Source organism: Balaenoptera musculus, chromosome 9 (assembly GCF_009873245.2).
Source record: "Balaenoptera musculus isolate JJ_BM4_2016_0621 chromosome 9, mBalMus1.pri.v3, whole genome shotgun sequence".
NCBI classification, from domain to species: domain Eukaryota; kingdom Metazoa; phylum Chordata; class Mammalia; order Artiodactyla; family Balaenopteridae; genus Balaenoptera; species Balaenoptera musculus.
The window spans coordinates 72,626,349-72,653,371 of NC_045793.1; the positions used below are offsets into that span (position 1 = coordinate 72,626,349).

The 27,023-nt window shown below is 35.4% G+C and overlaps 1 protein-coding gene across 1 annotated transcript in view; it reads left to right on the top strand.

Annotated features, from left to right (window-relative positions):
* The window catches only part of HDAC9 (histone deacetylase 9), a 575,085-nt gene that overhangs the window by 87,084 nt on the left and 460,978 nt on the right, over window positions 1–27,023 (top strand). The window contains exons 3-6 of the mRNA XM_036862952.1: window positions 4,870–5,111; window positions 9,787–9,937; window positions 10,943–11,063; window positions 13,340–13,461. Coding sequence (XP_036718847.1) covers window positions 4,870–5,111; window positions 9,787–9,937; window positions 10,943–11,063; window positions 13,340–13,461 — 636 coding nt within the window. The remainder of the gene's footprint in view (window positions 1–4,869; window positions 5,112–9,786; window positions 9,938–10,942; window positions 11,064–13,339; window positions 13,462–27,023) is intronic.

The following is a 27,023-nucleotide window of genomic DNA, read 5'->3' on the forward strand; positions in this document are numbered from 1 at the left end:
ATTTTTTGTCACATGTCTTCAAGTTTCAACTTTTAACTGAATTGACACATACAAATTGGTGGCGAGATTGTGCCTGTGCCTTTTTTCTGTGTGTGAAAGCCTGTGCTTTACACTGCACTGCTTCAGGATCTCATTCGGAGGAACAGCGTGAACAGTCTTCAACCATTGTTGTGATAGTTGTAAATGGTCAAAATTTGCATTCTTAGAATTTTTCCATCCATGAGGTTTGCGAGTTATTCACTTAAAACATTCTTAAAATGGATGGCTTCTTGTTTGTAACCCAGCTGATAAAGAAGCAACCAAAGATTCCTGTTTTTGAACATACGAAAATTCTCCCTACATACCTGTGCTATAAATAATAGCATCTAAAGTGAAAAATTAAGAAACATGCCGTGACTACTTAGGGTATCCTTAGTACTTTGATTTAACTCTTTAATGGTCTGGGTATTTAAAAAAACATATTTATCAAAGAAATTTAGTTACAGCTGAATAGGTGTATATGTTGCTGAAATAAATGTAGTTATCATAAGCATCTATATGAGCTGAGATTTTTATTTTGAAATGGGAGCTTTTTTGTTTCCATGTTTCTTAAAGTAAAAACTATTTCTAAAAAATTGCATGAGTTGATAAGTCCTAAGTAGAGGAGGGAATAACTATCAAAGAGTAAGTAAGAAAAGACGCTGAGGAAAGAACGAGCAGAACTTTGTAAAGTGATAATAAGACTAAATATATGTGGAAATGTTCTGACTGGGTATTTGCTATTAGAATAACAATAAACATGTAGTATACATATATATGTCACATGTATTAGAAATCTCAGACAAATAGGGTGAGTCCAAATAAAGTTATGAGATCTGTTAAGAAAACAGGATTTGTTTATAAGTAATGCTAATGCTACTGTTATCGTCAGCTTTCTTCTAACTTATGTATCACTGGCCACCTGTTCTAAGTAATTTGTAAGGAATTTGCATGTTCCTAGACAAGAAATGTTGTTAATAGTGATGATTCCATTTCCTCACTGTTAAAATTGGTTGTTAATTTTTCCTTGTTAGTTGATTATTTCTAATTATGATAATACAGCAGCTGTGGACAATGCCCTTTCTTCCACATTCTGTGATGTGTAAGTGACTGTAACTTGTTGAAACTCAGCCCTGCTATTGTGTTACTATTATTGCTCCTGGGGAGGCTTATTAGCCTGTCACAGAAGATGGAAGAAAAATCCATCATTCTTTTTGGAATACGATGAGCCTTTGTCACCCACAATGCAATTAATTTTAAAAATAGAAAGAATGGCTGTGATATGATTATGATTAACCAGAGATGAGCTATTGTCCAAGTAACAGGAACTAATCCAGCAGGCCAGAGATGACCTACACAGAACCATCAGTTTGCTGATTGCCATTTCTCTCTGAGTTTGATGAAATATTCATGCCTTCGCTCTCCTCTCTGCAAGCACTATTGATTTCTTGTGTAAACGCTGCTATATTTAGTCTAGACAAATGGAATGTGGATTGCTGCTGAATAAATTGGATGAAAGACTGGGATCTTGCCTGCCTCTTTCTCTCAGTCTTGGGCAATTATTTATAATCAAGAGCAGTTTTTGTAAGTTGAGGGTGATTTTTCACAATTTAGTGATTAGTCTCTGAACAAAGGCAAGCAGTTAGACACAATCATTTCTGTTGGGATAGCAGGTTAAGAAGTCAAATTACCCTTTGAGGCTTACACTAGCTGTTTTGGAGAGTTCTGGGGCTCTTTTTTCCTTATCTCTTTTGGGTTTTGTTTTTTTTTGGTGAGGGGGTTGACGGTTATAGTTTATGGATAATAAGAATGCCAGCAACAAGAGACCCCAGGGTCTCTTGAAATTTTACATTTTGCCTTTATAGGGTTAAATTTGTTTATTGAGATGTCCATGTAAAAACTGAGGCTTTAGTTTGGCCTTTTTAATGTAAAAGTGAAATATATGCTTAACAGCCATTGCTTTTGGTTGGAATAACGCCAACTCTATAAATTAATGCTCAAAATCTCATGTTACTCCAGAGCCTTAATTGAAAGTTCTACATTGGACCTTCTGACCAAGAGATCTTACAGGCCATCTTCCTCACTTAGTTCCAAACTTGTCACAATTATTATTTTTCCTTTTGTAAATATCATGTTTTAGAAGACACTGTCCCCCAAACTATGGTTTATTAATAAATTGTTTTCCCATTTTCATTAAACTGACATATACAGTTTGATTGAAAAATCACCAGTGTCAACAACCAAGATTGATACCGATTCCCCCACTCCACCCCTACAAGCTGACACACACACGTGCCTGTACACACACATGCCTGTGTGTACACACAGTTCAGATGATAAGCAAGACATTGTTTCATTTAGTGTTTGAAGCCTTAACTTCTATAGACAGAATTTATGTTAGGCTTTACTGACTTGCTGAAAATATGTCTTAAATTCACATGGAATATTAACTTTGTAGTTTCCAACCTGGACTCTTCAAATTTAAGTTACTCAGAGTAGGAGTCACGGCATTAGATACAATTTGTAAAAATACGGAAAAGTAGAAGGGAGAAAATTATTCATATTTCCACCCAAAATACAACTTTCCTTTGTTCTCTATCTCACCAGTCTTTGCTGGTAGAATTCAGAGACTGATACCATTAAATCTCCAGTAGAATATATGCTCTATGAGGGCTAGAATTATTTTGTCTTTTTGTTTTACTACCGAACCCAAACATCTAGAATCACCTTGGGAATTTAAGGTTCTCGGTAAATGTACATTGACTAAATTAACTTCTTTTTAAAGAGTTATCATAGGGTATATGCCATTTTTATTATTGTTCTTTCATTTAATGTTGTAACAACATTTTTGATGTTCCCATAAACATTATTTTTAATGATTGCATATTTTTCCATGAAATGGATGTGACATATTTTACTAGACATTTCCTTGTAGTTGGTGATTTCAATTAAAATAATAATACTTCAGTAAACAGTATGACATTGAACTGTTTCTTCCTGTTAGTATTATCTCCTTAAGATATATTCCAAGAGTTGGCAAACCTGAATCAAATGGTAGAAATACTTAATGCCTCTTGACAGATATCACCAAATTGTGATATCACGTATCACTTTTTCAGAAGTTTTAAACCAACTGGCGGTGCCACTTGCAACATATAATTGTCTACTTGGTCATATGTTTACCCTGTACAAGGGGGTGTTGTACATATACATATGCATATATGTGAATCATATATATGATATTTAATCATTAGAAAATGATGCCTTATTTTTATTTAAAATTTGCGTATCTTTACTAGTGAAGGTGGATTTTTTTTTAGTTGTTTGGCTATATTTCTTTGTTTTCTTGTTTTATAATTTTTCTAGACATTTTAGTGTTTCTATTTTCTAATATTTAATAGAAATCATAAACAATTTTATTTTCATACTGGCTCCATATTTTTGTTTGGTTAGCCCCACAGTGTTGATGATTTATTTTAATACACAGGAAATTTCTGTTTTTACATAATTTTTTTAGAAAAAGCATTTATTGAGGGATGTGCTATATGTTGTCAGTCTTTGAGTGGATTATCACATTTAATCCTTTTAACAACTCTGTGTTGTTATTGTTAATGGTAATTATCTCCATTTTGCCTATGAGGGAACTGAGACCCAGAGAACTTAAATAGCACACTCAGGATAAAACAGTTACCCTGAGGGTGACACATCCTTTTAAAAGTTATGGGAACAGGCATTTAGATTTTTTTTAAAGATTTTATTTATTATTTATTTATTTTATTTGTTTATTTTTGGCTGCATCGGGTCTTAGTTGTGGCATGCGGGATCTTCGTTGAGGCATGCGGGATCTTTCGTTGCGGCACGTGGGTTCTTCGTTGTGGTGCGTGGGCTTCTCTCTAGTTGTGGCGTGCGGGTTTTCTCTTCTCTAGTTGTGGCGCCCAGGCTCCAGGGCACATGGGCTCTGTAGTTTGTAGCACACGGGCTCTAGTTGAGGCACACGAGCTCAGTAGTTGTGGTGCGCGGGTTGCCCCACAGCATGTGGGATCTTAGTTCCTTGACCAGGGATCGAACCCGCGTCCCCTGCATTGTAAGGCGGGTTTTTTACCACTGGACCACCAGGGAAGTCGTAGGCATTTAGATTGAGAGCAGAGGTTGAAAATTGGCAGCCTGAATATCGAAGTCGATTTATAGAAGCATTTTTTTTTTTTTTGGTTCCAATAGTTTTTAAATTTTTACAATGATTTAAAATTGAAAATTAGGTGACTTCTGACTACACTGGGTCTGTATTTTCTTTCTACTCACCATTTCCCACATTTTAGCATGCATATTTTTACTTTTTCTTTGGTAGGTCCGGTAGCCCTACAAATACATTATTTTAAAAACTTTACTTCTTAAGGAATATATCTTAGAATATATTTTCTGACTCTGATTACAAACAAAAATGTTTGCAAGTGTACAAATTTAGTTGTGTTAGAAGTTCTCTAATATAACATGGTATCTTTTCCTCAGTAGAGTTGCATTTTTTTTGACTTGAATTTGGTAAGTGGTGCAATAGAATAAGTTTTATGAACAACTTTGATATCCGTGAATCTTTGGAGTCATCTCTTTGAAAAATGGATATGTGGAAGATTTCACAGCAAAGTACAAATTGCTGGCTGAAAATTAGCCTGTGGTTCATTTTATCAAACCTGATATACAGAAGACCTTTTACCATCCTTGTGAAAAAAAAGACGAGATTTGTTGATGTAAAATTTGTCTAATGGGGTATAGTGTCTTTCACTTTTCATTTGTTTCCAAGTCAGTGTGCTAATTTTCTATCCTCTATCATCCATCCTTTTTTTCCCATCTCTCCAGTTGATGTAAAGTCAGAGGTTCCTGTGGGCCTGGAGCCCATCTCGCCTTTAGACCTAAGGACAGACCTCAGGATGATGATGCCCGTGGTGGACCCTGTAGTCCGTGAGAAGCAACTGCAGCAGGAGTTACTCCTCATCCAGCAACAGCAGCAAATCCAGAAGCAGCTCTTGATCGCAGAGTTTCAGAAACAGCATGAGAACTTGACACGGCAGCACCAGGCTCAGCTTCAGGAGCACATCAAGGTAGCAAACGTTTCTTTGTCTCTGACCGTTGACTCAGGGAGCCTGCACCATAACATGGGCATAAGAGGGAGCAGTGGAGGGATATTTCACTATGAAAAGATACGGATGCATGGCTGGGAGGAAACTTTGATTGTACTAGTGAAAAACCTGGGTAAGTAAAAGGAATTCTGGCAGAAAACCTGCTTTGCTTCTTGGAGAGGAGCCTCTACCACTCTTTTTTCTGTTAGTTTACAGCATCAATAGTAAGGAATAGTAACTTCCCACCCTTTTTCAGATTCTCTTCTACATGATTTTGTCCATTTGCCCCATCTACTCTCCACCAAGAAGAACGATGAGCCTGGAAAGACCCATTTTATATTTCTAATAAATGTATGGATACCAAGGGGGAAAAGGAGGGGGAGGGGGGGAATTGGGAGATTGGGGGTGACACATATACACTACTGATACTATGTATAAATAGGTAACTAATGAGAACATACTATATAGCACAGGGAACTCTACCTAATGCACTGTGGTGACCTAAATGGGAAGGAAATCCAAAAAAGAGCCATATATATATATGTATGTATGTATACATATAGCTGATTCGTTTTGCTGTACAGTAGAAACTAACACAACATTGTAAAGCAACTATACTCCAATAAAAATTAATTTAAAAAAAAGAATCTGCATATACTATTTACCAGAGAGGATAAATTAATCCCTTTATGTGAAGAGAGAGCTTTTTTTATTTTTGTCTTTGGTCTATAAGTAGATGTTCTGAGTATGTCCTAATCTTCTTTATGGAAAAGACCTCATAATGTATACATTCAAAATATTAACATAATGAAAAGCTCAACAAAATTGTATATAAAGAAACTGATACATATATTTTCAGTGTTTTTATATAAGTCTAATAGACTGTAGATAAGGATTTATTGAAAGAGTTTTGGGAGTAGTTGACAATTTGAGACCCAAGTTGTTTAAATTATTCTAGGAGAAATATGTCCATATCCCACAATTATGTGTGCTGGAGTATTTTATTATCAGTGTCTGTGTATCTATTTATTCTCTTGTATCCTCAGAGATAAATATTACTTCAGCTTTATTTGTAAAATGTCTTTCAACTTCTTGACAAAAATAATTAAAACAAAGCTATTTTGGTCTGACTTAGTAGATGTTTAATTTGAATTTATTATGACAGTAATATAAACTAGCAAATATTTGTAATAAGTCCACTTTTATGTCCAACTCCTTCAAAAATGACTTAACTTATGTTAATTTATTAATATAATAAAATATGTTATATTATTTCATTTTTATTATATTGTATTATAGACACTTGATTTTTTTTTTTTGCTTTTACATTTTTTTTAATTTATTTTTTTATACAGCAGGTTCTTCTTAGTCATCCATTTTATACACATCAGTGTATACATGTCAATCCCAATCTCCCAATTCATCACACCACCACCACCACCACCACCCTGCCACTTTCCCCTCTTGGTGTCCATACGTTTGTTCTCTACATCTGTTTCTCCATTTCTGCCCTGCAGAAATTGATCTTTTACTCACTTGCAAATAAAATACAAGCACATTTATGTGGGGTTAATACAGATAACTAATCTATGTTAATATTATATAATTTTACCACATTGATATTACAGTGTCCGAGAGGGTGAAAATGCTTTTTCTTTCCTATGTTCCTTGTTTTATATTTTCTTAGCCTGGAAGACCTATTTTAACTTATTTTCAGAAAAAGACTCTTTGATACCTGATATAAAATGTAATATTTTTTTTCCTTTAACTAGTGAACTTTACTAAAAGATGCTTACAATATATTGACCCATAAGATACCTTAAAAATAAGAGTGAGGATTTTGTTTTAAGTCTCATATGGAATCCTGGTTGTATTTTGCAATATAGGAAGCCTTCATTTAGTTTATAGACTTACTTTTGAGTGATTCTGGAACATTTTATTTCAGTTTGACCTTTGAAACAATAATAGTAACAATAATGTCCAGATTTCCTTCTTCATTCATTCTAGGCATGTTAAAATGGCAATGATGAATGAGTAAAATTTATATTCTTCCCCATACTTGAAGGTTTGTTTCATTTTGCTGTGGTATGCAAGTCGTGTTGCCCTGAATATAGGGCGATACTGATAAGTTACAGCTTTAGATAGTTCTTTTCATTTATGTTTGATGCCTTTTGTAGTTATAAAGATCAACATAAAATTTTTTTAAGTAATTAATTGTTAGATGTTACTCAAAAGTTAATAGTAACAAGTAGGTAATTGTTACTTTACCCCAAACAAGGTAGTATATAGCAGGTTTATTGACACCTAGAAAATATTGGAAAAGGGGAGGGAGAAAAGTGTTTGGAATTATTTTCTGAAGTAATAAGTTGCTTTTTCAGAAACTAAAGTCATACTTAAAATTTCCCTTTAAGTTTAGGAAGTTTCTTTGCTTTAAACTTTTTTAAATTTTATTGGTTTATATTTTTTATGCATAGGACTAAAAGTTGATGCTTTTAACATTCATCTAGATTTTACTTTTATGAGGAAGACACAGCATGATGCTTTACTTATATTAGTGTTTTGAGTCTTTGGCTTCTATAATCATCTGTTGAGTCAGATGCTGTTATCCCATTTTTCCACCTAGTAATCTGAGGCAGAAACACTGTAACTTGCCCAAGGCTACACAGCCAGTAAGTGGGTGCTCCAGGATTTGTAATCTTGCCTCGTCTACCTCCAAAGCTACTACTTCATTCTGCCTCTGTCTTGGACTGGAACATGAAACTGGAGGAGTGAAGTTTTGTTTCTTTTTTTTTTTTTTTAACCTCATTCCTGCAATCTTTGAGAATAGTAGCTGTGGAAATTAAATCGGGTGCTTTTCTAATTCCTAAGAGAGATTAATATTCAATTCCATTGGGGCTTTGGGTGAAGCAGTAAATCAACTTGATCAACCCCAATATCTATATAGAATTAACATTTAAGGCAAAGTTTAAGCAGAATTATGAAATTTTTGGTTAGAATGGAGTATCTAAAAACACCTATTAAGAGACTGGTGGATCAAATCCAAAATGTCAAAGATTGTAATTTGAAAAGTAACCAGAAATGCTTCTAGCCATGTCCTTCTGGGACGAGTGAAGCCATCATGCTTGACATGTGGAGTTGGCCTCCTGTTGCTCCACAGTGACTCTGATGCCATTCCATATAACTTTTTATTTTTGTTCTGTTACTGTGCAGTGTAAATATCAGAGTTTTAGGCACCTGTCTCATATAAACAGCAAATTACACTACCTTCATTAGTATTTAGAGTTTAAAATAGTAATAATAAGCAAAATTAGTATTGTTCAAACTTACAACTTAAATTGCATATGCATTCTGAACATGATGCATGAGGGAGATTATTCCTCTGTCTTTTTTTTTTTTTTTTTAATAACATACACCCAGCTGTTACTAGTTCTTCTTTTTTTTTTAAAGGAATTCCTTTATTTTTATTATTTATTTATTTATTTATTTATTTTTGGCTCTGTTGGGTCTTCGTTTCTGTGCGAGGGCTTTCTCCAGTTGCGGCAAGCGGGGGCCACTCTTCATCGCGGTGCGCGGGCCTCTCACTATCGCGGCCTCTCTTGTTGCGGAGCACAGGCTCCAGACGCGCAGGCTCAGTAGTTGTGGCTCACGGGCCTAGTTGCTCCGCGGCATGTGGGATCCTCCCAGACCAGGGCTCGAACCCGTGTCCCCTGCATTGGCAGGCAGATTCTCAACCACTGCGCCACCAGGGAAGCCCTCCTCTGTCTTATATATGAGGAACCAATGCTCTGAGTGGCTTAGTAAGTTGTCTAGATCTCGTATCTAGTAATGTCAGAGCCTAGTAGAACTCAGTCTTGACTTATTCCTCAGTGGGCACATTTACGATTATTCCATGTCTATTTCTCAGTCTGAGAGAAAATTGACATCTCAAGATGGTTATTAAGAATGCTTTATATTCATGATGTACATTATGTGGAAGTGAATTCAAGGGATTCAGACAGCCAAACAACAGTGCATCGAAGTGTAGTCCGATGGAAGTGATTTCTTCTTGACCAGTCTCTAATCTGAAGGATTTTGTGTGCTGAGTGAACTAATTAGACTTTGCTATTTTGAGAGAAGAGCTTGTTATGGATATACAGATTGCATTCATCTATTGAAAAATCTTCTTGGAAGGTTTTGAAATTTCTGGCCTTCATTTTATTTCAGGTAGATTTCCCCCAATTAACTCATATCTCACTATTCTATTCAGTTTGATTATGTTCACACAATTTCTCCGGATAAGAAGTGAAGATTTCAGTTGTTTATGTTGCAAGGGAATTGGTAAAACAGACTTCTGGGAAGTTCCTGCCTTTCTTTGCCTGTATCATGTATTTCAGATGCACAAAGAAAAGTTACTCAAGGAACTGAAGAGCTGAGTGAATTTGGTAATATTGTGATAGGATGGCATAGGTGTTGAAACTACCTAAAAACTTGCTTGTTAATGACCTTAAGACCATTTATGGCATTAGTTGCTTGTCTTTAGATTTCAGTAGTATACAAAAAAATGGGTAAAATGTAAATACAAATAATTTCCAAAAGCTCATAACCTTTCGATTTTGGTCATTGATGACTATGAAGCCTAAAGAAATTGCACACTCTCATGTCTTTCTCTTCTCGCAAGTTGCAACAGGAACTTCTAGCCATAAAACAGCAACAAGAACTGCTAGAAAAGGAGCAGAAACTGGAGCAGCAGAGGCAAGAACAGGAAGTAGAGAGGCATCGCAGAGAACAGCAGCTTCCTCCTCTCAGAGGCAAAGATAGAGGACGAGAAAGTAAGAGGCACCAGGGTAAAAGATGGATCTCTTCCCTCATCTTTAGCTGATGGTCATTCAGAAAGGAGCCTGATAAAGAGTGGAATTAAACTTGTCAAAATTGTCTGTGTTTAAGTAAAAGAATACATTATGGACCTAAATGTAAAGCTTTGGCATTCACATATCAGCTCTCTGCATTCAGTCTACAAGCATCTACAGAAATAAACATAGCATTGTTTGGCAAAGATGCTCATTTCTGTTGTTTTGAGCCTTAAAAATCATGTTATACGAAGGCAATATAGCTATGCCATTGTGTTTAATAATAAACTTACTTGCACATTACTCCACCATACCTTCCTCCTGCTCAAGTAATAATTGCTCTTGAATAAGTCAAGCCTTGTCTCATTTAGTTTTCAAGTACCCAAACTTTGAGAAGATTTAAGGTAGAAGTTTTGTTTTAAAAAAAAAAAAAAAAGCAACTATCCACAAGAGGGAGACAGATCCAAATAATTCCCCTGTATGAGGTCAGTTCAAAATCAGGTCGTAGCAAGGTTTAAAATGTGATGACTTAAACTGGAATTGTCAGCAATATTTATTTGTTTAATGCTCAAAAGTGCTTTTTAAAAAAGTTTTTCAAACTAGCAATTCAGAAGAGCTCATTTTAATTTGCTTAATCACTTATATGGTCCCCCAAGATTCTTGACTTTTAAAAAGCAGTGTTCTGTTCCTCAGCAGTATTTTTTAAAGCTTAGGAAAAAATTAGTATTAATTCTGGGAATCCCCTTTCTGCAAAAGCAATTAAAGAAATCATCGAAGGTCTTTTGAAAATTGGCAGTTGAAGCAGTAGTTACAAAATATTACTATGTCATTTTCTAAAGCCTGTTTAGACTCTGGTTTCTTCTTTTAATAGGAAAACTTCATATGCTGTGACGAGTGGTGTTACTTCTTAATTTTTGCTAAATATTCCAGAGGCTTGAAAGGACAGAACCGCAAATCACCATCTGTTTCTGTATGTGTGTGTTTCAGGGGCAGTGGCAAGTACAGAAGTAAAGCAGAAGCTTCAAGAATTCCTGTTGAGTAAATCAGCAACAAAAGACACTCCAACTAATGGAAAAAATCATTCCGTGAGCCGCCATCCCAAGCTCTGGTACACGTATGTTCAGTGTTTGGCTTTTTTCATTCCCAGGGGTAAAGATCACAGGTTCTCAATTCAGCCAACCTGGGCACAAATCTCTGGCCTGCCAAGTTCTCAGCTATAAGGCCGTGGGCAAGCTCCTCAAATTCTCCAAGGCTCAGGTTTTTATTCTGTAAAAAGAGGACGATAATAATACCTGCCCTCTAGGGTTTCTGGGAAGGTCCTGTGAAACAATGTGGTAAAGTATATAACAGAGACTAGCTCTTAAATAAATGTTAGCAAGTATCATCTTGAGGGCTAGAAAGTATTATACATGTTCTTTGCCAAATGAATAACTGACAAATGTAGGGTGGGGCATAGAAATTAATTCATATTTTGCATTTTTCTATTCTCAGATGGTGCATCTGATATCTTTACAATAATTTCTGAAGATTTGGCTGGTTGAGATTTTATTTTACTTGGCTTGAAATAAGATGGAGATCTGAATTATTTTTAAAAGTCCAGAAGATTTTTGACTTAATTTAAAAAAAAAGAAAGAAAGAAGAGTAACTGATATATCTAAGGCTTCAGTGACAAGTTTACCCGTGCCCACCTCATCTCATTTCTTCCCACCCTGTAAAATGAGAGTAGATTGGCTTTTAACACACACGCTGACAACATAACATACTGCGGTATTACAGTTTTTTATGCAACTATCTTTCTCCAAGTCTAGTAAAGAGATACTGTGCAACACACAATTCTTCCTTCTGTAAAGTGTGAAGGAGGTGATATTTTTAAAAAATCAGGAGAATAACTGATGGGCAAAGCATATTTGGATAATAGACTAATAGATTATAGTTTCATCTCATATTTTAAAAATATGTTTAGGATTTTACACTTACATATTTTTTAATCACATCATAAGGATAAGAGAGTAAAAACTTGATTATTTGATACTCTGTTACATTGACATTTCAAGCATGCCAGGAGTTCTATTTAAAGAGTTATTGTTCTTATAATTCTGTCTTACAAGTATCTTCCCTTCTCTGCATCCAAAAAAAAAAGATGAGGCAGATTCCAGAATGCTATATAAATATTTTTTAATGGTTTACATAATTTCTATCATGCATGTCAATTGACTTGAGGAACCAATCCCTGAAGAAAATTTTCACATGTTCAATCAACATCAAAAAGTATTGAAAAAGAAATTCTGTTTTATTACCTAAAATTACATACATAATTTATAACTAACTCATGTTCCTTCTAAGTTAAAACCTGTTTTAAGAAAAGATAAAACCTTTTTTTTTTTTTTCTTCTTAAGTGGAAACAACTACATGCAAACAACTTGTCAGCTGAAAATTCTTTAGCTGTTCCCTTGGGTATATTCGACATGGCTCTCAAATGTTACTTAGGAATCCTTTTTTTTGTACTGAACTGAACTTTAGTAGGGTCCAACTCCTGGACAGCCATAAGTCATTAATTTATGAAATCTGAACTTAATACTTTTTGCCAGTTATGGCTAGATAAAATATCCTTACACCAGGTAATTCTTGAGAATGTTGATTCAAATAAATAATATTGGTAGAATCATCATGGTGGTGATACTATGCCCTATCTATGTTTTCTCCATATATAATGATTATAGATGTTTATATCCACTGGGTAATCTATGTTCAGTCCTAAGCTATTCTCCAGTAGCACAATTGCATCTCTTTTACTGTATTAATGCAGGAAAGACAAAAGATTTTAAAAGGTCAGGTTCATATTGAAGAAGGATGTGTCTCCAGTCTTTACCTTGAAACTGCTATAGAAGTTTGGAGACCTGAGGCTATACGCACGGTACTGTCTCTCCAGTAGAAAGGCGCCCTCATGTACTCTCGTGTACTACCTAGCAGTTTTTTTTAAATGAAGTCCTTCTGTATGTTTACTTTTACCTTGGTTGTTCTACATTGTTGACTAAAAAGGATTCGGATGATGACTTTCCCACTAATATGGCTCTTAAGAAAACATACACAATAATCTCAGATGTCAAATCTCAGGCTCTGGGTAAATTCTCTCCTTTAGTGATGCAAACTTTTCTATGTGACTGTGTGACCAAACACACAGTGGGCATTCTTGGGCATCCTGCATCATTCCATAACATACTGCTAAATTGAACTTCGTTACATGAGGCTGTGGTTTGTACACACTGAAAAGAAAGAACATAAACACAGCTGAGACATGTGTTACAGCATGTGCAACCGATTATTGCTGACCAATGTGCAGTAAAAACTCAAGGGGAAGTGGTGAACCCTCTTTTTCTTTTGTAGGGCTGCCCACCACGCGTCATTGGATCAAAGCTCTCCACCCCTGAGTGGAACGTCTCCATCCTACAAATACACATTACCAGGAGCGCAAGATGCAAAGGATGATTTCCCTCTTCGAAAAACTGGTAAGTCAGTTCCACAAGAAGACTCCACTTGCTCTTCCATGACCTTCCTGCAGCTTTATTTTGCCATACCTGTAGGGGAGCGTCGAAGGATTTGAATCATAGCTGTCAGGCTCTCTCCACCTCTGCCCTCAGCATAAGCAGACGCGCGCACACACACTCCTATTTCTGCGTCAGTTCATTCAGTATATTATCAAAGTAGCTTTTTTAATTTAAAGGTTAGTCACATTTGGGTTTTAGACAAATTATTTTCTTATTAGCAATAAAGAGAAGAATTAAAGAAAATAGAAATTTGATTTCTCAGAAAATTTCAATCTTCTCCGTTAATGAGGACCTCTGTAATTTCCTCCATTTCTCTGATTTTCTTTTGAGCCTCAGCCATTTACTACAAAAATGGAAATAACAATCTTTTCCTCCCACTTTTAAAAACCTTAAATTTTGATTGTTCACTAAAACAGGTAAGGCCAAGGCTAGCTCCTGAGTAAGTGACTTGCCTAGTGTGTCACAGATTATAGGAGAACTCGTGGTGAAGCTTTGTAACTAATAATCTCATGTTATTGTATTAAAATTTGCTTAGGGGAACTGGGACAATGAATCTGTAATAAATTTGGAATTTAGTAAACAGCTCTATGACTTTACAGTCTGTGTTTGTTTTCCCATATTCCTTTTTAGCCCTCTGGTATGTGCATATTTAATGTGTTACATGCTCTTACCTCTATAATAAATATATTTAAATTTTAGCTAGGTAGAAGCATAAATAGCAGTTGTATACATTATGTTCTAAATCTTTTGAAATTTTTCTAAATATAGTTCTTTAAAGGAAGTTGTAAATTTAAAAAAATTTTATAACCACAATTGATGTGAAAAGATATTCAGAGCAGAGAGTTTGGTCCATTGTATTTTACTCAGATCTACTTGAAGAACTATAGATCTGTGTAATTTGTATATAAAATCTACAGAGTGAAAATGATTTCCAATAATTATATTCATTTTCCCAAGCAATTTTGAATAATTAAAATGGATATAGATTGTAAAAACACGTGCTGAAGCTATTTTCTGTCTTATAATTTACTTCTAGCATAATGAAGATTTAAAAATAAAATCAATCATGAGTAAGAATTTATTCTATCATCTAGCCCCTATTGTACCAGGCACTGAGGAAGGATGGCCAAGTATTGTAAAGCAATTTGTGCCTTTTTATTTTAATAGCCGAAAGATGTTCACATTTCTACTATAAGATATCAGATATAGTAAAATACTTCAATGGAAGGCTATGCAAAGGAAAGAGTGAGTTTTATGTATTGCATGAGAATTTCACACTCTTATCTACAAATCAGATTGCCTTTCATGTAAATAAACTTCTCTGGGATAAAAGGAACAAAGCAAAGAGTGAGCCTCCACATATTTCTAAAACATGGCATATAGTTTATGAAAATTGATCCATAAAGGACATGGGTTTTAGAGTGCGGGGACTTTGATCTGCAGCCTTGACATTTAGTTGCACCAATGGCATGTGTAGGAACTATTGACAGAGATTATGTGAATATTGCCCCAGGTCTTAGGGCAGTGACTGGCATTCAAGAGCCTAAGGAGTCACTAAAAGGAAAGAAAACACAAGTCCCCTTATGGCAGGAGGTTACTGATGAGTGATATAGTTACATTTAGGGAGAAAGACTTCTACCCTGCTGTGCACATAGCCTTTGAATATATTCTTACCACTGGGAGATTGAAAACTGACTGCAGAAGTGACACTGAGTTTGAAAAGTAGTGGCATTTGGAACCAGTAAGCATCCAGAAAGCAAATTTGATCTTTTTCAATACTTAAGGACAAGTACTAAAAACCCATACTTTTGTGTCCCACTGTTTCCATGAGAACGGCTTAGGATTTTTCCTCTGAAGAATGAATAGCAAGCTGTTAATTTATTCTTGTAGAATTTCTCAGTCCACAGCACAATTCAAAGAGAAATCCTGCTTATCATATACCTTACAAAATTTAATTCAAATCTGTACTAATATGAAACTCATCTTCTGTATCTCTTTATGTGATATGTAATAATAGTGAAAAGGTACAGCCCTTGTCTTTTCTAGTGGTGTATTTTCTGTATTTGCCCATTACGTTAAGTTTCTTCCCTTTATATCGAATATCTGATATTTATGAAATGTCAGGCTGCTGATCTGTAAAACCAAACATTTTCAAGCATTGTACCAATAAAGTTCTTGAACAGCCATTAATACTTTTATGTCTCTATAGGGGTTTCAAAATATTCCTTAATTCAATTCCTATTGTCTAAGAAAAGTATGATATAATTAAATACAGATGTTTTCTACACATCTAAATACTTAGAGATACCCCTCATTAATTACAAATAGGCGAAACTCTTCAAACTTTTATAAATATAATCCATTTAGTGTATTTCCAGTGCACTTTGAGAAAGTTTAGATGTATATTTGCACTAAATAGAAGAGCATTGAAATATAGTCAAATAATTTTTACTTCAGCATTTGTTGTATTTTAGTGACTCAATAGTTATTACAAAAAAGTAAACAATAAAATACTGTCATAGTTAAACTTATGTGATGATTAGGGAAACTGTATAAGATAATTTTCAAGTAAAGCTTTATCATATTTAATGAAATCTAGAGGAGTGGCATTGATCATATAATATAAATACCAGTGCAGCCGTGATAGAGTGTAGCTTTTCTATTGGGCCCTGATTATCACTCTCTGAGGTCTACTTGAATTTCATTGAATTCAATCTTAGGTTTAAAAGAAGTTTTTAAGTGGATTCTATCTTTTGATCTGCATATAATACTAAATACTTTCAATTTCTTTTTAACCTATGTCAGTACTGAATTGCCAATATGCATTAGCAAGATTTACGGGAGTAAAGCTGGAACCAAAGTAAGAAAAGTTCTAATGACCTTAAAATGATTAAAGTGGCCCCAGGGGTGTTCCCTAAGCAGTGAGCAGAATTTGGAACCTCTCGTGACCTCTTAGGACTCAGACAGTGACAGCCTAGGAACAGTCAACCATAGAAGTCTCATTTGCCTGCAGAAATCTGACCTTTGTCATGCAAAGTGGACCTTTACTTCCTTCCCCTAAGGAGAATCATAGTTGCTCATAGCATTTGGGCTTTTTGGAAACCTCAGAATAATATGAATAGTTAGCTCTAATCAGGCCCATTCCGAATTCACTTTTCTTTTAAATGTAAGTATTGAGAGTCTTTTGCTCTTTTCGTAACAATGAATGAACGTCAAAGGCTTTCATAATTGGTTCTGAAGTTAAGAATAAAATAATTTTTTAAATTTTTATATTTATTGCCCACACTTAAAGTAACACTTCCTTTTAGAATTACCCTCTGTGATTGCTTTTGTTCCATAACACAAGAATTTGTTGATTGTAAAATTTGGATTATTTTACTGAACTTTAGGTTTTGGCTGCAAATTCTATCATGCTGTAGTAGGTGATTTTTTTTCTCTAATATAATGCTCTGCGGGACTGATAATAAACTATAAAATAGGGAAAGGAAGCTTCTGGGTCTGGGTACTTTTGAAATAGTACATATTTCTCACAAAGATGCTGCATATGTGGTGACTTTGAACTGACCTCCAAAACCATTTGAATTGGATTCTGTTACAATGAGTGTGTGCATGTGTTTCATAAAATATTATGGTAAAACATTCTAGAGGTTTTATGCTCCATTGTATTATTGGGGTCTTACCCAGTGAACTTTGCCTTTCTTTGAGTGTTACAGTCTTTCCATTTAATACTTCTGAACAAAGTGAGCTGGCTGGCTAGATTCACCTCTTATATAGAGCACAAGCCATGTAAAGCTACAGCTTGGCTTGGGCTAATAGGACTGTTCCCGCCCCACTGAAATATTCATTTTAATGGTCAGCAACACTAGAATAGGACTCAAAGATGGAAGGGGTCCAAACATAAGTTAAGGTTTTAGAAGGCCAATGTCATTTTCCACACTGAGTAATTGGAAGGAAGGCGGAGATGAGATATATAACTTTATACATCTCCCTCAGTATAGCAGTTAGAAGTTATGTTGTGATACCTTGGTGACTTTTTCAAGTTATTATAATCCAGAATTAGTACAAGGAGATTTTTAAACAATGTTTTAAAATCTCTCTTGCTCTCTCTCTCTCTCTGTCTGTCTCTCTTCTCTCTAGCTCTGTGTCTTTCTCATAATACACAATCACACATGCATGTGTACACATGGACATGCACACACATTTCTGCACAGATAGCACTAAGATAGCACTTACGTTTATAAAAATATTCACTGAGAATCTTATTCCAGATTGACCAAAACTGGAGTATCTTTATATATCTTAGTACTCGATCTTAGTTCCATTGTAGTGGCTCGTCTTGCTTAAAATTATTGAAATGTAATCTTTGTAATAAGTCTTACACTAGTTTTCCCAGAATTGAGAAGCAATGTGGCGCAGTCACACAGGCTTTGAATCTACCTACCAGCTTGAAATCTGGATCCTCAATCTTGGGAAATTTACTTAACCTCTTTAGGTTGTGATTCTCTCATCTGTAAAATGGGAATAATTTTTGTACTTGGTTCATTCAGTTATTTTGAGGATTCGGTTAAGTAATGTATGTCATGTACTTAGGATCATACCTAGGACTTAGGAAGGGCTTAGTAAATCTTAACTTTGCGTTTCTAGTTGATAAGGAATTGAGTTTCATTTATTTTCATCGGTGAAAACTAAATTGCTTATTGTTGTGGAAAGCCTTTTCAAGGACATGTATTCTGCCACCTTATTGATAAAATGGGAAAACTGAGGAGCAAGTGATAAACATTTTCACATTAAGCTATCTGCCTCTTGCAATGCTAATCTCAAGATGGGAATAAAGGGCTTTGTTAATTTTGCATATTTGCTGGCATTTGGGAGCATAGTATGGTGTCAGAAAGTAGCAGCAGATTTGTTTCTTTCCTTTACCATAGGAGGAGCTCTTATTAATGCTCCGTTCTCACTAGAGCCAGAGTTTTAATTTCTGCCGTTGACTTCATTTTAAAATCAATAGACTTTAATTTTTGGAACCGTTTTAGATTTACAGAAAAATTGACCCATAGTATAGACGGTTCCCATATTACTCTTCCCTCTCTCCTGTAGTCTCTGCTCTTGTTAACATCTTGCATTAGTGTGGTACATTTGGTACAATTAATGAATGACTATCAATACATTATTATGAATGTAACCCATAATTTTCATTAAGGTTTACTCTTTGTGTTGTAACGTTCTATTGATCTTTACAAATGTATATGTCATACCATGTACCCACCATTACAATATAATGCAGAATAGTTTCATGGCCCTAAAAATCCTCTGTGCTCCATCTGTTCATCCCTCCTTCCATCAACCCCTGGTAACCACTTATATTTTTACTGTCTCTATGGTTTTGCCTTCTGCGGAATGTCATATATTTGGAATCATATAGTATGTAGCCTTTTCAGACTAGCTTCTTTCACTTGGCACTATGCATTTAAGATCCCTCCATGTCTTTCTGTGACTTGAAAGCTCTTTTTAGCACTGAATAATACTGCATTATATGGGAGAGGCCACAGCTTGTTTAACCGTTTCCCTATTGAAAGGTATCTTGGTTCCTTCCAAGTTTTGACAATTATGAATAAAGTGGCCCTAAACATTCACATGTAGGTTTTTGTGTGGATGTAGGTTTTCAACTCAATTAGGTAAAAGCGTAGGAGTGCAATAGCTGGATTTTATGGTGAGACTATGTTCAGTTTTGTAAGACACTGCCAAACTGTCTTCCAAAGTGGCTGTACTATATTGCATGCCCACCAGCAGTGGATCAGAGTTCCTGTTACTCCACATTCTCACCAGCACTTGGTATTTTCAGTTTAGTGTTCTGGATTTTAACCATTCTAGTAGGTATATAATGGTTTCTCATAATGGTTTTAATTTGTAATTTCCCAGTGTTAGCATGGTGTATCTTTCTTCATCCCTTTACTTTTTTTTTTTTTAATTTATTTTATTTATTTATTTATGGCTGTGTTGTGTCTTCATTTCTGTGCGAGGGCTTTCTCTAGTTGCGGCAAGTGGGGGCCACTCTTCATCGCGGTGCGCGGGCCTCTCATTATCGCGGCCTCTCTTGTTGCGGAGCACAGGCTCCAGACGCGCAAGCTCAGTAATTGTGGCTCACGGGCCTAGTTGCTCCGCGGCATGTGGGATCTTCCCAGACCAGGGCTCGAACCCATGTCCCCTGCATTGGCAGGCAGATTCTCAACCACTGCGCCACCAGGGAAGCCCCCATCCCTTTACTTTTAATCTGTGTCTTTATATTTTAAATGGTTTTCTCATAGACAACATATAGTTGTATCTTTTTTTTCTTAACTCACTTTGACAGTCTCTTTTGATTAGTGTATTAGACCAGTCACATTTAAAGTGGTAATGGATATAGTTAGATCAATGTCTACCATGTTTGTAACTGTTTTCTCACCATTGTACTTACTCTTTTTTTTTTTTTTTTTAATCTTCCCTTCTTTTTCTGCCTTCTCTGGTTTTAACTGAGCATTGTATATGATTCCATGTTCTCTACTGTCTTAGCATACCAGTTGTACCTCTTTTAAAAAAATTTCTTTGGTGGTTTCCTTATAGTTTGAAGTGCACATTTGTAGCAAATCTATACCCACTTTCAAATCACACTATACTGCTTAATGCGTATAGGTACTTTATAACAGAGTATTCTCAATTCCTCTCTTCCATCTTTTATAATTTTGCTGTCATTAACTTCACTTTCCCATAGTGATATTCTTATTTCGAATAGTCAATTAGTCAATTAAAAATAAGAAAAATAAAACATTTCATTTTACCTTCATTTATTTCTTCCTTTATACAGCTCTGAGTTTCTGATTTACATCCTTTTTTTTTCTTCCTAAGAACTTTTTAAAATATTTCTTGCAAGGCAGGTCTACTGGCAACAAATTTCCTTAGTTTTTGTTTGTCTGAGAGTTTTTATTTCTCTTTCATGTTTAACAGATAATTGCACTGAATACAGAATTCTAGGTTGCTGGGGTTATTTCTTGCAACACTTTAAACACTTCACTCGCTTCTTGCTTGCATGGTTTCTGACAAGAAATTTGCTTCAGTTCGTATCATTGTTACTCTATAGGCAAGATGCTTTCTCATATCTTCTGGTTTCTTTTAAGATATTCTTTGTCTTTGGTTTTCTGCTGTTTGAATATGATGTGCCCAGGTGTCCAGTTTTGGTATGTATCCTGTTTCATGTTCCCTGAGATTCCTGTATCTGTAGATTCCAGCCATTATTCAAGCAGTCTTCTGCTTCGTTCTTCCGTGTTATTCTGGGTTTCCCATTATGCAAGTGTTAACATCTTTTGTAACTGTCCCAGATTGGGGGGGCATTTTGTTCTTTTTGTCATTCTTTTATTCTTTGCCCTTCAGCTTCAGGAGTTTCTGTTGACAGGTTTTCAAGGTCACTGGTTCTTTCCTCAGTCTTGTCCAGTCTGTTAATGAGCCCATCAAAGACATTCTTCATTCTGTGCTTTTGATTTCAGGCATTTCCTTTTGGTGGTTTCTTAGTGTTTCCACCTCTCTGCTTACAGTTACTCATGTGTTCTTGCATGTTGTCAACTTTTTCCATTAGAGCCCTTAACATTTTACTCATAGTTATTTTAAGTTCTCTGTCTGACAATTCTGAAATCTTTGTCGTAACTGAATCTAGTCTGACGCTTACTTTGTCTCTTCAGACTGTTTTCTCTTGCTTTTTGGCATGCTTTCCAACTTTTTGTTGAAAGCTGGACGTGGTCTATTAGAAAACAGAGATTGATGGGTTAAGCTTGTGGTGTGAGATTTTATGTTAAGGTGGCTGGAACTGGGCTGTGTTTAACATTTGCATAGATGTAGGTGCCAGAGGCTTTAGTTTCCTCTAGTTTCCTTGGTTACTGTTTGTTTGTTTGTTTTGTTTGTTTTTGTTTTTTTCTTCCCCTGTTTTGGGGTTTCCCTAAGAACTCCTTCATAAGCAGTGTCTTGCAGCTCTCGCATTTGCAATCCAGTTATTATACTGGAACCCTGTTAAAATGGTGGTAAGACATTGGGGAGAGACAGTGTTCTATAATCTTATAATTAAATCTCAGGTTTTTTTTTTAGTGGAACCTGAGTTTGTGGTCTGTGACCTCCAGAGCTGTTTCTTAGCTTCTTTTTTTCAATCTTTCACTTAATAAGTGAGATAGGAAAGGTAGAAGAGGCTGCGGTTGGCTAATTGCCCTACCCTCCAGGTCAAATAAAGTTCTGGTAAAATATTTTCCTTTGGAAGGCAGGTTTTGTTACGTAGAATGCTCTAGGTATATTTGAAAATTGTACTTTTCTCCTGGTGTATTTCAGAATGACTGCTTTTCTCTCCTCCTACACCTCTACTCCCTACCATCACTTATACAGGAGGGGATTCTTCACTGATCTTCACTGAGAGAAGCTGGTCGGGTTCTTGTAAGTCAAACCTGTGAATGTGTACAGGCCCTCCCCTGAGATTGGGCCCCTGGAATTTTTAACTCTCAAGCTAGTCCACACTCAGGCTCCAGCAACTCATCAAAATTAACATCTAAGTGTTCCTACCGGTTTCTGGCTCCAGTGGCTTCTGTTCTCAGTAAGTTGATCTCAGCTGTGATTGTCAGTATTTTTCTGTCTCTCCAGATTTTGGAGTGGCGGTTTGCTCTGAGACCTCAATTCTCTGATGAATCTAAGAAAATCGCTTTGGTTTTTAATTTGCTCAGCTTTCTTCTTGTGGTGAGGATGGCAGTGAAGATTTCCAAGCTTTAGGTGTTGGAATTGATACCAAGTCAGCCATTGACTTTTAAACTGGTAAAATACTTTCAAAAAATTTTAAAAACACAACTTTACAACTTTTTGAAGTGACAGATTCATATTTAAGCAATAAAATTCTTACCAATTAATTATAATCGATTTTTATAAGATTATAAGTCATCAACGATTGACTCTCCTTCTGTTCAGTGTGATCATGACTAACAAATCCATGTGCTAAAAATATTATGACAGAGAGAGGATAGACTAAAATAATTTTAAATCACATTTTGGAAGGAAGGCAATACTTTGTGTTAAAGTCTTTGCCTAATGATTCATTCCATGGTATTTTATTCTGTGCCCTCTTCTATATGTCCTCTTTCTCTTCTCCTTAATAGGAATCAAACACTGCATTGATTTTTGCTACTTTGAGAATAAGTTTGATGAAGTATTGGGTTGGAACAGAGTATAAACGACTGTGTAAGCAAGATTTGGGAATTATAAGGACTTTTTTCCCTGTGTTTTTCTTACTTTTCTCACTTTTCTCTTCGTATCAAACACTAGAGGTGTGATGAGGTAACCACTTTTTAGCCCTCCAAAATTTAGAAAAATCAACTCCTTTTTAAAGTAAGATTTAATCTTTTACATAGAAAAATTACTTTTTAAAAGAAGGCTTTTTGATAGATTTAATTATTTAGATTATGAAAAGTTAGCCATTTTCAACTACCATTATTTCATTGATACGTATTTTTCTCCAGTTTTATTAAAATATACCTCACATACAGCACTGTGTTAGCTTAAGGTGTACAGCAGAATGATTTGACTTACTTGCTCATTTTTTAAACAAACATATCTGAATGGATCTAATGAATAATATTTTATAGTTTAACTAGCACTGTTTTTTACTTTTCATTTCTTCCTTAGTGTGGTAATTGTGCCTGTTACAATTGATTACAATTGTTACAATTGATAAATTACTGTAGTAGAATTAAATGGTGTACAGTAGTAAGAATCCTTGTGATAGAAAAAGAATACAAATTTGTAATGTGATTTTTCACTTTAAAGCATAATAGAAATTAATGTTCCTAAGAATTTTTGATTCAAAAGTTAGATGCATGGTTATGTTAGAAACAAGGGACAAATGGTTTAAGTTTCACAGTTCGATAAAAGAGAAGCTGGTCTCACAGATTGTGTATGTGGTGTGTATGGTGACTAGTTGGAGCTAAGAACAAGTGTCAGTTGAGAATTATTTGATAATCAACCTTGTAAGAACTTTGAACATCTAACTAAAATTATTTGCTTACGGGGGAAACTAGTGTGAAAAAGCTAATAGAGCCTAGAAAGACAAAGCTTGGAAAATAATCGCATGGTTTGGAGTTAGATCTGGCTGAGATTCCAGCATGGTGCTACCAGTTAGAGCTTTGTGACTGCGGGCAAGTTACAGGACTTCTCTGAGCCTCAATTTTTAAAGTGTCAAGAATGGAAAATATTTGGCTTGCTGGATTATCATAAGCAATAAAGATACTTCATGAACCTGCCCAGCACAGTGTCTGACATAGCAGAGTCTCTGTACATATTGCCAGTGCGAGTTACTGAGAAGAATGATGTGGCATTAGTAGTAGGAATTATTAGTAGTAGCCACATAGTATAATTGTAAAATAATAGGAATGGCAAAAGGAGTCTAGAGTTGTAGTCTTATGTCACTAATGTATGACCTTGAACATATTACTTCATGATTTTGGATCTCAGATTTCTTGGTTAAATGACAGATTTGGACCAAATGATTCCTAATATCGTGTATAAGTCTAAAAAGGAACTATATCACCATGTTTCATGAAGAGTAAGATAAGAAAACGTTAATGATTTGAAGAACATATAAATGAGAAATAAATGATGGTGCTTTTGCAGAATTGTATCTCAAATTCATTATAATTAACTGTAACAAAGTCTAATGACATATTTTTCACTCCCCATAAAATGCTCAATTAGAAACAGGCAGGACATTTTAGATAAGATTGGAATGAGAAATTGGCAAAAAATAATAATTAAGACTTCAAAAGCATTTAGCCATCTGTTGTATAATCATGAGAATGATTGAAAAATGACTCCTAATTTGTAATATTCACAGTTATATAACTTGATACATGGGAAAATATTCTGTGCAAATATATGCACTTATATCTCTAGATACATCTAATGAAATAAATTAAAAGATGAAAAAATAAATGATAAAATATTGGTGGTTATAGTTTCTTTAAATTTTCAGCCCCCCGGTGAGCTACTTTGAAATGAAAGTGTCCTTTATGGTAAAGAAATCTGCTGGAAACCATTATCTGTTTGCTCAAAAACCTTCTTAGTATTTAAGGTAGCACATAATAATGGTTTTACCCTTGCATGCTAGATTTTTCATCAAGTGACCTTAATTTACCCAAAGTTATCTCTATTTCTGTCTACCAATTTCTTCTTTTATAAAACTGTTTGCTTTTGAGCTGATATTTATTTTAATGTTTATACTGATCCCTCCATTGTTTACTACATATCCATATACAAGATAAGTTCAAAAGTCATTTTTCATAAAACTTTCATTCTGACAGTTTCCTTATCTGTATTCACTTTTTGCTGTAATTTTTGCTATAAAAGCTGGCAATCATATGTCAATTATTATGTATCATATTTCATCCTCTTGTTTTTATCTTGTTCTTCCCAATTGGATGGTAAAAATGTCCTTTAAGAGAATGTTTGTCACATCTTCATTCCTTATCTGACAAACCACACTTTGTGCTGGGCCTATTGGTGGGTATTAAAGAAATTAATCTGCGTAACAAAGGATTTTTGCCATTAAGGAGCTCACAGTCCTCATAGTGAGAGGCATGTTGATTGACAATTAGTTTAATTTAGCTTTTGAACCACCTTACTTCTTAAGAAACTACTGTTTCATATTTCCATGTTATAAACATTCTTGAGTAAAAACAAAGACCCAAACCACCTGAAGAATGTAGATAAGAGAAGACATTGATATATTAGTTTTTCTAGTTTTAAGCTTTCAGTGTATTTAATTGGAATTATCTGTATTAATTTTATTATCACATTTTGAAGTAGGTAACACAAAAGAAATTCTCAGAGGGAATTTATTAGCCTGCTACAACTGTACATATGCGTTTTTTTGTTTGTTTGTTTTATTTTTGGCTGTGTTGGGTCTTCATTGCTGCGTGCGGGCTTTCTCTAGATGCGGTGAGCGGGGGCTACTCTTCATTGCAGTGCGCGGGCTTCTCATTGCGGTGGCTTCTCTTGTTGTAGAGCACGAGCTCTAGGCACGAGGGCTTCAGTAGTTGTGGCACACGGGCTTCAGTAGTTGTGGCTCGCGGGCTCTAGAGCGCAGGCTCAGTAGTTGTGGCGCACGGGCTTAGTTGCCCCGCGGCATGTGGGATCTTCCTGGACCAGGGCTTGAACCCACGTCCCCTGCATTGTCAGGCGGATTCTTAACCACTGCGCCACCAAGGAAGTCCCCGTATGTGGTTTTTTGAAAATAGAATAGACTAGTCCTGCTAAATAGATTATTCTGTGATAATGGAAAAAGTTCTCTGTCTGCACTGTCCAATTCAGTAGCCACTAGGCAAATGTAACCACTTGAAATTGAACACAAAATGTGGCTAGTGTGGCTCAGGAGATAAATTTTCATTGATAAATTTTGAATTTAAATGTAAATATTCACATGTAGCTAGCTAGTGACTATCATATAGGACACTACAGGTATAGACCAAGGCAGGCACACATGTGGCCTGAGTGTCACTACAAAATCCCTTCAGTGCCCAAGGCAGACATCCCAGTCACAGCAAGTTCTTCCCTAGAAGTTTGGACATAGACTTAGAAGCATTCTAAATCATATCACACAAAAAAGGTATAATGTCTGAGCAGAACTGTATTTTCAGGACTCAATTTTTAAGAAGCAAGAAACCAGTACAAAGAAGCTTAGTTTAAAAAAAAGGATTTGGAGGATTCACTTAACTGAATTTTCTTAGTGTCTAGGTGCTTAGATGATGTTAGTTCAATGTGTTCACATGTTGTTATTAGACATATGAGTTCCTATCCTGCTTCTGCTTGACTTTACATACAGTAATGCTCTCTCCTAATGGTGACAAGGATAACCCAGTACAGCCCTAGGCTTACCTCTTCCCTGCTTAGAAAGAACAGCAAAAACAAGCACTTTCCCCCCAAGTAATTCCTTTTTTTAAAAAAAATTGTTATTGAAGTATAGTTGATTTACAATGTTGTGTTAATTTCTACTGTACAGCAAAGTGATTCAGTTATACATATATATACCTTCTTTTTCATATTCTTTTCCATTATGGTTTATCACAGGATATTGAATATGGTTCCCTGTGCTATACAGTAGGACCTTATTGTTTATCATTCTATATATAATAGTTTGCATCTGCTAATCCCAAACTCCCAATCCATCCCTTCTCCGCCCCACTTCCCCCTTGGCAACCACAAGTCTGCTCTTATGTCTGTGAATCTGTTTCTGTTTCATGGTTAAGTTCATTTGTGTCTTATTTTAGATTCCACATATAAATACTATATGGTATTTGCCTTTCTCTTTCTGACTTAGTATGATTATCTTTATGTCCCTCCACGTTGCTGCAAATAGCGTTATCTCATTCTGTTCTAATGGCTGACTAGTATTCTACTGTGTGTGTGTGTGTGTGTGTATATATGTATATATACACACGTCGTCTTTATCCATTCATCTGTCGATGGACATTTAGGTT